The 10785-nt window shown below is 45.9% G+C and overlaps 1 protein-coding gene across 1 annotated transcript in view; it reads right to left on the bottom strand.

Moving 5' to 3' along the window:
* Window positions 1-1098: 1098 nt before the first annotated feature.
* Window positions 1099-10785, bottom strand: part of LOC147640931 (uncharacterized) — a 96733-nt gene continuing 87046 nt past the window's right edge. The window contains exons 8-13 of the mRNA XM_086816645.1: window positions 2452-2542; window positions 2199-2359; window positions 1961-2003; window positions 1787-1852; window positions 1580-1672; window positions 1099-1460 (exon numbers count right to left, since the gene is read on the bottom strand). Coding sequence (XP_086672771.1) covers window positions 1377-1460; window positions 1580-1672; window positions 1787-1852; window positions 1961-2003; window positions 2199-2359; window positions 2452-2542 — 538 coding nt within the window. The 3' untranslated portion in view covers window positions 1099-1376. The remainder of the gene's footprint in view (window positions 1461-1579; window positions 1673-1786; window positions 1853-1960; window positions 2004-2198; window positions 2360-2451; window positions 2543-10785) is intronic.

Below are 10785 nucleotides of genomic sequence, written 5' to 3'. Positions count from 1 at the left end.
CCATACCAACATACTTTTACTCTCTACTTAACGTAGCCCCCAGTCTTCATTCGTTGACAAGTTCTCTGATGCTGAATCTATACTAGCTGATTAGTAGATTTTCTTCTCATTTCCTCTATCTGATCACTGTCAAAGTCTGATGTACTCTCAATCCTTAACTAATGGACTTGTAGCATATGCATTTGCGTACAGCCATTTTTTGGCCTCCCATAGACGTTTTTTAGTCTTATCTATGCATCTCTCTCTAGGGAAATTTATCTCACATCTATTTGCATCATGCCACAATTAAACCTAGCTTTTATAGACAAGCATTTCTGACTTCTAACATGAAGTAGTCAATCCTCTGTTTTACATTTTATTAACATGCTTTCACACCAATGTGGATTGCTCAAGACATATTACCCAGGTCGTAAAGACCGCTGACTTTGGTACGGCATTGACATAATCTCTCTCTCTCTCTCTCTTAGAAGACTGCATTCTATGTCACTTCAATATGCAAACAGTTTTGAGAGTTCTGGCTAGCTCAAAAATTTCAGCATCATCCAACTGGTCCATTTCATATGTTTACGAATTAAGTCAATGATTATATTTGACTACTCAAAATGATAGTAGCATTTTGAACATAATTTTGAAGGTCTAAAGTGCATGCCTACTTTCCTTAGTAGCACTTACATTTACAGTGTTTTATTTAGAAGAACTAACCATTGATGGAAACTTAAGGTTGCAATTTGTGCTCTGCTATTTAGCAGGGTTGTGCAGACCGAGGTATTTGCACAAACATCCCACATGCACTTGAATGTTTGAGATGTGAGGTGCTGCCACAGTCGTGTAGCATTCACAGGATCTGGCAACCATGCAAGATAAGGGGTAAGAGAACTGTGAGATCAAGGGAAAATTTCTTGTTTTGTAAACTTTAGCATCCAGAATAGATGTCATTGCTTATCCAGAAGAGTTTCCAGTCCTTATCACAGTTCATTTGACACCCCAATCCAAACACCTCAAAGAAACCAAGCTAGAAAGAACATTTGATCGCTTCAAAAGGTAGACAATTGGACAGTGCTAGAAGAGAAGAGCTCAAGAACTCCATAGAGAGTCATCAGCAGAAACACTTGTTTTTCTATTGAGCTTACGAGCTAGAAAATAATAATTTTCAGAGCTGATTGACCTTTAAGTTTCCAAATATATTTTGTTGTAAATATTGTGCTATTATAAATGACCTCCATGGTCCAGGTCACAAGTCCAGCTGCTGATGTTTTGAAGGGGCTCACCAATGGAGTAACTGTTCCTCATATTCTAAAGAACTTGAACCATTTACCAAGTCCAACACAACAAGGTTGAAAAGCACCAGAAGAAATACATGTATTCAAGTATCCTCCTCACAAACCTGGTTCACATATTGCTTCACCTGCAAAAATGCTCCCTGACTCGCACCATCCGGCTATTATATCTGAGTCGGTACACTGAGACAGTGTGCAATTTATCCTCAATTCTCTACGGTAGACTCACTGGAAATCGGCATACAGCTACATATGCACGCACACAAAGGTCAAGAAAGAGGAAAAAGAATACATGCACATACCTTACTGAGTCCAAGCCACCTAGAATCACCACGAAAAGCAAAGTACTGCCTCTTTGAATCACCTACTCCATTGTTCCATCCACCACAAACCACCTGCTCAAACGACCTTCACATCAAGCTTGCATAGTGCAGATTTGTGAACCTAAGAACAAAGCCTCCTCAACAGCCTTGCTTTTAAAATCTCAAATGTTATGACATTATCTTCACCTCATAGTCCAGCCCATGCACGTAAAGGATATTCTGGTCCAGAGCTGAAAAGGACATCCCTGTAATCTGAAGAGTATTCAACATCAACTTGACGGCTAAGGAATCCACAGTAGAAAAGGCACAAATGCAGAGAAAGTAAGGTAACCCTATAAATAAAGCAGGTTCAATACATACTTCATACTTCAAGCAATTGGTCCACCTGGATATGGCTGTCCACCTACAATTCAAAATTGATAATGGCTTCACATAACAGCGAGTCATTGAAGTGAAAACAGAACTAGCTACATGCAATGACAACATGACATCACTGCTCAAAATAGTTTCAGCTTCACGATCATGATGGTCTGAAGCCTTCATTGTGTGACTACAGTTTGAGAAACACGAAAGAAGATAACGTTGGTTAAAAACTAACTTTCTCCTGTCAAAGATAACAGCAGAACGTTCAGCTCCACCAGTGCCAACGAGTCCACTGGAAGAGCTGCAGACAGCATACAAAGGGTCCAACGTTGCTGAACCCAGTATACGTTGCACACAGCCATCATTCTCACCTGCTCTCAGATCCCAGAAGCTAAGCTGCAGCACAACCAATCAAAGAAACATATCACAAATTTTGGTAGACCTGAAAACAGCATTCAAATATTTGAACAGATTTCAATGTGCATAACCTGAGGACCTTCCGCGATCACCAGTATTGAGGATGCCTCATTTCCAAGAGTGTGCCTATCAAGGAAGGTCATGGCAGTAGGGTGCTGCAGCCTATCACAAACATTGCACACTCATAAATTTAGAACTCAATGCAGTAAAATTGACAGAATTTTTATGAGGCTTAAACAGGCTACAGAAGACCTTTGACTGCAAGCTTGCAATCCAGTTAAGATTCAAAAGAAGACTTCGCTTTTAAAAGGGGCCTTTGAAGCTCAGCATTAGTAGGGTGCATGAATAACATCTCTTAACCTTTCAAGCCCTGCTCGCAACACCTGCAAGATGCTAAAATCTACTCGGTACCAAACTCTCGTGATATTTTAAAATACATCTAATAGCCTTAGGTCTCAGGACGTGTGTTAGTCACATGCATCAGCCCCTACCGCCATTCTAGATTGCACGTGTCATACTAGTGACATAGCTAGGGCAGAATGGGAATGGTGTTCAATGGCATCATTGAGCGGTGCAAGCTAGCTCACCACCCAACCGTAAGTAGACCTCCCCCAAGCCAGAGGCTAAGGCTCCAATCCCACGAATCATGCCAGTCAGCACTAGTATACTACCAACGCCTGCGTGCTAAGGCCCTCGGCATGACCGTCTGCAATCCGTCAAATCCAATCATGTCCCCAAAGATAATCCTGGTCCATCACAGACCACAGAGTGAATAACTCTCCGCGAACAATAATAACCTAAGTCTCACTTATATAGTGGCTACTTCTCCTATAAATAACTGTCCAGTCATAAATACCCAATATACTGCCTTAGCTGCCTGTATCAACTTGCTTCCTCCGATCCCAAGGCTCCCCTAGCCTTGCTCGATTAGACCACTAATCCTAAAGATTAGTACTAGGTACGTAGGTTTGCGAATGTGAACCTGCAGTTGGGTGGTGAGTTAACATGCACCCCTCTTAGGGGGTTTGTCCTAATCACTCATGTTTTGCATTTAGGAGATCCGTGGAGTTGTAACGTATATGCCATGTTCACCGGGGCACACTAGGCCAGCAAATCATAATTGTGAATGACACAAGCCCTCAATGTAACTGCAGATAGGCCGGCACACAGATTTTTAATTTATTCTTAGGAAAAGGAAAAATATATAAGCTAATAAAGCAGACACATCTGTGCACCTCTTTCAAAACGAGGAGAAGAAGGCATCAGAAGTACAAAGTTCCAACTGCAAGTTATATCGGCTAGCTATGTTTAGTTGGGTTAAGCTTTTCATGCTACCGCACACAGCATTATTATGTAGGTGCATGTATCTGAAGGGATTCCATAACTCACAGGCATCTGCAATGTGAGAGTGTTTGGCAAGGAGCAGAATGCTTATACAATTTTTTCACAATAGCTTTTCATGGAAGCGTTTACATAATGTATTGCTTGAGAAGTAAGCAATGTAAATTTCTTCAACCATGATCAAGATTTCCGGCTTGTTAAGACAGCAGCAACTGTAAGCAAATGTTGCAAAAACGTGAGACATGTCACCTACAGTGGTGCCACATGGCAGCCTCCAGGTACTGGTCATGGGCAGCGCACAATAGAAGTCCGCCATTGTACAGGGCAGCAGGGCAGCACAGTGGGCAGCCAGGAAGGGCCTGCACAGGGCAGGCAGCCCATACGTGTGAACATACAAGCAGTTATGCTCGTCGTGGGTATTATTAACACACAGACAATAGCTAAAACAGGCCGACCAGCATTAATCAAGCATATATATACATGGGATGGTTAGCTATCAAAAACATTCAGGGCTTGGCATCTACAAAGCAATTCTTTACCCATTATTAGCCCTACACTATTAATTATAACCTCTTAGCCAATCTAGATCTCATCCTGATGAGGTCCTTAGCCCACGTGTGAATCCACTAGCTCCCCACCCCCTGCTTAGCCTTAAACCTAATCTTGGGTTAATCCACGTCCCTTGCCCCCCTAGGCCTGTCAGGACGTAACATACTTCCCTCCTGGTGTTCAATTCACGTCCTTGAGAATGCAATAAGGAGACAAGCCTATGTGAGCGAATCCCCGGATCTGGACATCTGTCCATAGCATCTACTCAAGTCTACTGCCTCTTCCCTAGGCCAGTGTAAGACTCATCTTGTAGACCTTGCTACAAAGATCCAATTGCTTACTGTCAATCCAACTCTTTGTCAGAATGCACAGCCGAAATGAAGACAACTGCTGTAGAGAGCAATACACAGATGCAAGAGAGAGAGAAGCTAGTGTAACTCTGCTATATACACCAAAGAAATCCCGGAATACACAATGAACAGTGTGGGGGGGCAAGGGGCCATTTTATATGGCCCCAGGCTGCTGGTCGGGCCAGCACAAAACAGGCCGACAGCAGCCCACGATCTGCTCTAGCCAAGTCGGCCAGCAAATGTGCAGTCGGCCAGTAGATCAAGCAAAAATGGGAAAAAATACATGGAAGTGAGGAAAAAATGGGGACACACCAAAACTGGGCGGGCACACCCACAACAGAGGCCCTGACATAGTGTACAGACAGGAGATGACTGCTAACACCCCCTCTCAGCTCCTGGATGTGGAACCAACCCCAATAAGCTGGAGTGCCGCCGGAGCATAGCCTGAGGTAGAGACTTCGTGAAGAGGTCCGCCGCATTGTCCTCCGTGGAACAATAAAGAAGCAAGATGTCACCAGCCAAGATCTTCTCACGAACAAAGTGATATTGTATCTCTATGTGCTTGGTCCAGGCATGGAAGACCGGGTTCCGAGCAATAGCAATATAGCTCTCGTTATCGCACTGGATGACCATGGGCTCCTTCTGTGGAAACCCAATCTCGCCAAGCAACCTCCACAGCCACACAACCTCGCAAGCAGCACCACAAGCAGCCCGGTACTCTACCACTGTTGATGACAAGGCAATAGTCGGCTGTCTCTTGCTGCTCCATGAAACCGCTCCTGAGCCAAGGGAAAAACTGTAGCCTGATATGGATCTCCTCGTGTCTGGATCTCCTTCCCAATCTAAGTCACTCCAACCTTGGAGTCGAACTTGTTCCTTCGTGTCACCTCCAACGGTGTCGAATAGTCCAAGATCCTTTGTACCTTGCAGATACCACAAGATCCGCAAACCTGCGTCCCAATGAGACTTCAACAGCGTCTGCATGAATGAGCTCAATAGCCCCACAGGAAAGCTCAAGACCAATCTGGTGTTCAGCAACCAGATCAATGAACCAACCAACTTCCGGTATAGAGAGGCATCAACTGGCTCACAAGGATCATTCACTGTAAGCGTCGTGTTCGGGTCCATCGGCGACGTGATAGGCTTGCAGTTCTCCATCCCAAAGGCCTCAAGCAACTCATGAACATACCAATGCTGAGAAACAAAGAACCCCCTTTGGGTCTACCAGATCTCCAATCCCAAGAAGAAGTGGAGTAAGCCTAAATCGGTCATGTCAAACTCCTTTGATAAGGCAGCCTTCGTCACTGCAATGTGCTCCAGATGGTCGTCGGTGAGAATGAGGTCATCCACATAAAGAATCATCAACGTGACCATGCCGCGTTCTCAAAAGAGATACAAGTTGGAATCTGCAACCGATCTCTAAAATCCAGTCTGTAGAAAGAAGGAATCAATCTTCTGATTCCAAGTCCTGGGAGCTTGCTTAAGACCATACAAGGCCTTCCGCAACCTGTAAACCATCCCCTTTGATCCTGGAACCTCAAAGCCTGGAGGCTGCTCAACATACACCTCCTCCTGCAGGTCACCATTAAGGAGCGCAGATTTAACATCCATCTGATATACGGGCCACCGCTGAAGCAAGAGCAAGAACGGTCTGAATCGTGGTCATCCTCGCTATCGGTGCAAAGGTATCCTCATAGTCGATGCCAGGCCGCTGAGCATAGCCCTTAGCCACGAGTCTGGCTTTGTGTTTGTCCACCGACCCATCTGACATATACTTGGTTTGAAAGACCCACTTGACACCAATGACAGACCGTGAAGTGGGCTCTTTGTCCCGCATGATACGAGACATCAAAGCATAGTTTACCTATAAAAGCTCCGCTGAATGACTTTTGTCACGAACGAGGTTCATCCTCTGTGGTCCATTCGGAGGGAAGCTCCGTGACACCTGACTCCCGAAGGGTGTCCACCAACCACCTGGGTACTCGAACAGAACGCGGAGCCTCTTGCTGCTGTGCGGGGGCTCATCTCCAACTGCAAGCTCAACCTCCTCAACTGACTAAGGCTGTCCAGCTGGAACAATAGACTAGGAATCATCATAAGAATCTTCTGGGTCTCCAAGAAGTGGCGGCTCATCAACAGTGGAAACCGGAACATGCTCATCAAAGACCACATCCCTGCTGACAACAACCTCGTTCCTCTCTGGATCATACAACTTGGAAAGAGAGTTATAACCCACAAAGACAAGCGTTTGGGACTTTGAGTCGAGCTTCCCCCTTTGCTTCTTCGGAATGTGAACATATGCATCGCTCCCAAACACATGGAAATGGGAGACATCAGGTTTCCTCCCAAAATATGCCTCAAAGGGAGTCATGTTCGGTACTGAAGTCATCGGAGAACGGTTGAGAATATGGACAACCGTAGCCACAGCCTCTCCCCAAAGTGAACGAGGAAGATCACGATGCTCCAGCATTGTCCTCGCCATCTCCACCAGAATCATGTTCTTACGTTGAACTACTCCATTCCCTAACAGCGAACCTGTATTGGCCAGCTCCCGCTTGCAAAATCTCACAAAAGCATTGGAAGAAAATTCTCCTCCTTTGTCAGCCTGAAGAGTCTTCACTTGCAAGCTAGACTCTTTCTCCACCATCATATGCCACTGCTTGAACCGAGCAAAAGCTTGGTCCTTCTGTGAAAGGAAATAAACCCATGTGAATCTGGAACAGTCATCAACAAGTAGCATAAAGTACAAAGAACCTCCCAAGGATGTAGTTTGCATAGGTCCACTCAAGTCAGTGTGTACCAACTCCAAAAGTTTCGAAGCCTGCCTGAAAGCCTGCTTCAGAAAAGATTTCTTGTGCTGCTTGCCACAAATGCAAGAACTCCAGCATCCTTGCCTGCTACCAACATCTGGCAAGCCAACCACTATCTGGTCCCGGATCGCTTGCCACAGTGCATCCACATTCAAGTGGCCAAACCGAAAGTGCCACAAATCACCAATCTGAGAACCGGTCAAAGAGGACAGTGTGGAGAGTTTGTATATTGCTGCCTTCCCACACAACCTGGCCAGTCTCACGGTCCCGTAGAGCAACAGAATGCTCCTCAAACTCCACCCGAAAGCCAGTCCTGCACACCTCATGCACTGACAACAGATGAAAACCAAGTGCTGGGACGTAAAGAACACGAGAGGAATGCTTCTCCCCTCTGCCATTGGGAATGATCTCCATCCGGCCCTCACTGTGTATTGGTATGGTGGAGTTGTCGCCAATAAAAATGCGGCCTGACTGCCGTTTTAGATCCTGAAAGAAGTCACGGGAAGGAGTCATGTGCATGGAAGCACCACTATCAAGAATCCATTCCCGAGTATATCCTTTGCACGGTGAAGCCAACTGCCTCCTCGCTCGAAGAAGATGAAGCATCCGTGTCCAACACCTCAAGTGCACAAGGCTGGAGTCTTTGCAGCTAAAGCCGAAGAATCAGCACTCTTCCCAATCTGCTTGGGACACTTCCTCCAATAGTGGCCTTTCTCACCATCATTATAGGTCCTCTCGGCCTTCAGTTTCTCTCCATCTGAATCAGGCTTCTTCTCAGAAGACTTCTCCGATGAAGCCTTCCCTTTGCCCTTGTTGTTGTTATTACAGCCTTTTGACCGTTGGCCGGTTAAGGCCTCAGAACCTCCGCCCTGTGAAGGGTTCGTGAATCGCTCCTCCAAGTCCAAGACCACGGGCACAAGCTCCTCCTATGTGATGGTGCTGAGTCTTCCACTGGTGATCAACGAAGAGTAAAAGGCTGAGTACTGAGAGGGCAAATGTGACAGCAATGTTATGGCCATATCCTCTGATGATATCTCTTTCCCTGCCTGGAGAACGAGCTGAATCCCAATAGGACATCCAATCTTAGTGCACCAAGCTTTACCAACCGTACTAACCCTAGCACAACCCACAACACAACTCAATTGTCATACCAAATGGCATCTTCCATAGTTGTCGGCAAACACTAGTCCACTTAATGCACAAACAAGTCCTAGTGCCCTTCCAATACAATATTTAGAAAACAGGCTGACAGCCTTTATGCAAATTGACTAGCAGGTGGAAACATGTGCTGAAGGCAGCATAGCGCATAAATCATCTCGTTCTCTACAAGTGATGAAATTCCATGGCTGTAGACCAGCCAAAAGAAAGGCCAAAGCTTGGTGGAAACGTGCAGAACAAGGGATTAGACTTCACGCTGACAGGTGTCTCAGCCAAGGGAGCTGTCCAAGTCAAGTCAGTTCAGTCCAGGCTATTTACAACCAAGATATTGTCATTCTACTCATTCAATAAAGCAAATACACCATACGTGGTGGGGGCCCTTCAAAGGGTATTTGGGACCCAATACTTGGGTATTTCAGAGTTAGTCTGGACACAACCTCTGCGCGTTTTTTGATATTGCTGCCACTTGTGTTACTTTGCTCTGCATTGTTCTCTCTCTTTGCGCTCCACCGCCTCGCTCAGCCACCCCCGAGCGGAGCACTGCCAACTCCGCCTGCCCAATTGGGTGGCGCTAGTGCGCAAGTTGCCACCGCCCATCCGGGCGTTAGTGCGGACAGCTGAGCAGCCTAGTTCCGCCATTGTCTCAGCCACACTGCAGGTAGCTTCTCAGCACTCCTGCATTCTCATTTTGTGTGTGTCCCTCGCAGCTCCTCTTCATGGCGAGTTTGGGCCACTGCCTGCAACTTCACAGTTCCTATTGAGGCTTCTGCTGCCCCTGCAGCAAGCCACATAGAGCCTGTTTCTTCATCAACGCACCAACTCCGCAACTGAGACCAAGCCTCTCTTGGCACCTCTCCTTGCGTTTTCTGAGCACCGCCAGCTCCACCTCGTGGTGCTCCTATACTCTTGAAGATTCTGCAGCATCACATGTAAGCAAGGTACTTATATCATGAAGGAGCTCTTCTTTTTCCTCTGGTTCCTCTATCTTGGCTATCTTGCCTAAAAGGATTGTAGCCATCTGTACTACAAGCACCATCACGAAGCATCTGATCCTTGCATGTACACGTCCCACAGTTGACCAGCAAGTGTCGGGATTGTGGAAACGTCGACACAAGAAGACGACATTAGATCATCATCGACGTTCTACCGTGCGGGAAGTTTGTTAACTTCTGAAAATCTATCTATTCAGTTGTAAGTGTTGGAATCTCTGGCCAGGAAATCTGAGTTATATATTTTAGGATCCTTTTGGCTTTTGTAATGTCTTGTTTTCTGTAAAAGGCTCCTCACGATTATCCCCTCTTTGCCCTAGGCACTCCGCCCGCAATGTGTGTGTGTGTGTGTGTGTAGGGGGAGGGGGGGTTGTTTTGGTATGCCGATGTAGGCTATCTTTGTCCCCCGGGCAGGACATGATGTCATGTGCATGCACATGGACATGCTTAATCCCAGGCATAGTCACAACAAACGTTTCAAGGTTTTTTTCGTTTCGAGGTTTTTGGGGTTTTGTTTTGTAAGCTTTCGTCCCTTGGCTAAGAAACCACGAGGTTTCGAAAAAACAATATTTTCATTAATTCTTAAATATTAAAAAAACTTATAGAAGCTACCTAAAACAATAGTGTAATGATAAAAAAACACATAAAACATAAACTTTAAAACATTCCGCCGTAGCCGGACGTGAGGGTGCTCCACCAATAGCCATAGAGAGTGAAGCCGAAGGACCACCAACTCCCACATGTGATGTTGTATGGCTACCACCGCTGGATGCATGAGTACCCAGTGCCCACATTTGATGTGCTTCCCGGTCGTGAGGCCGGTGCTTCCTCTCCCCCACAATTTTTTGAAGCCTCAAATTGCCTTGCCTTTTCAGCCATCTCTTCAATCCTCTCTAGGGGTAATGAACTGCACAAAAGTGACCGCACTTCATTAAACTTTTGCTCCGAGCCACCATGTGTGCCCTCATTCACACAATAGCAACCATGTGAACCATGCTAGCAACCATGTGAACCTTGCTTTCCTTCCCATGAGAAATGAGACCTCACCCGTGTGCTACTACCTCGCAAGGTATATCTCGATAAGCATGGTTTTTCAGATTCACCCTCGTGGTTACATTCTCATGTCTGAGGTACAAGTAATTGTAACCCCAGTCTTGAATCATTTTGAATTGGCGCATGAATGGCCTTTCTAGGATCACTTCGTAATT

Source organism: Cibotium barometz, chromosome 2, assembly GCF_041138505.1.
Source record: "Cibotium barometz isolate CiBa-2024 chromosome 2, ASM4113850v1, whole genome shotgun sequence".
NCBI lineage: Eukaryota > Viridiplantae > Streptophyta > Polypodiopsida > Cyatheales > Cibotiaceae > Cibotium > Cibotium barometz.
Note: the sequence above shows the minus strand (reverse complement) of the source record. Positions and strands in the feature narration are given on the sequence as shown.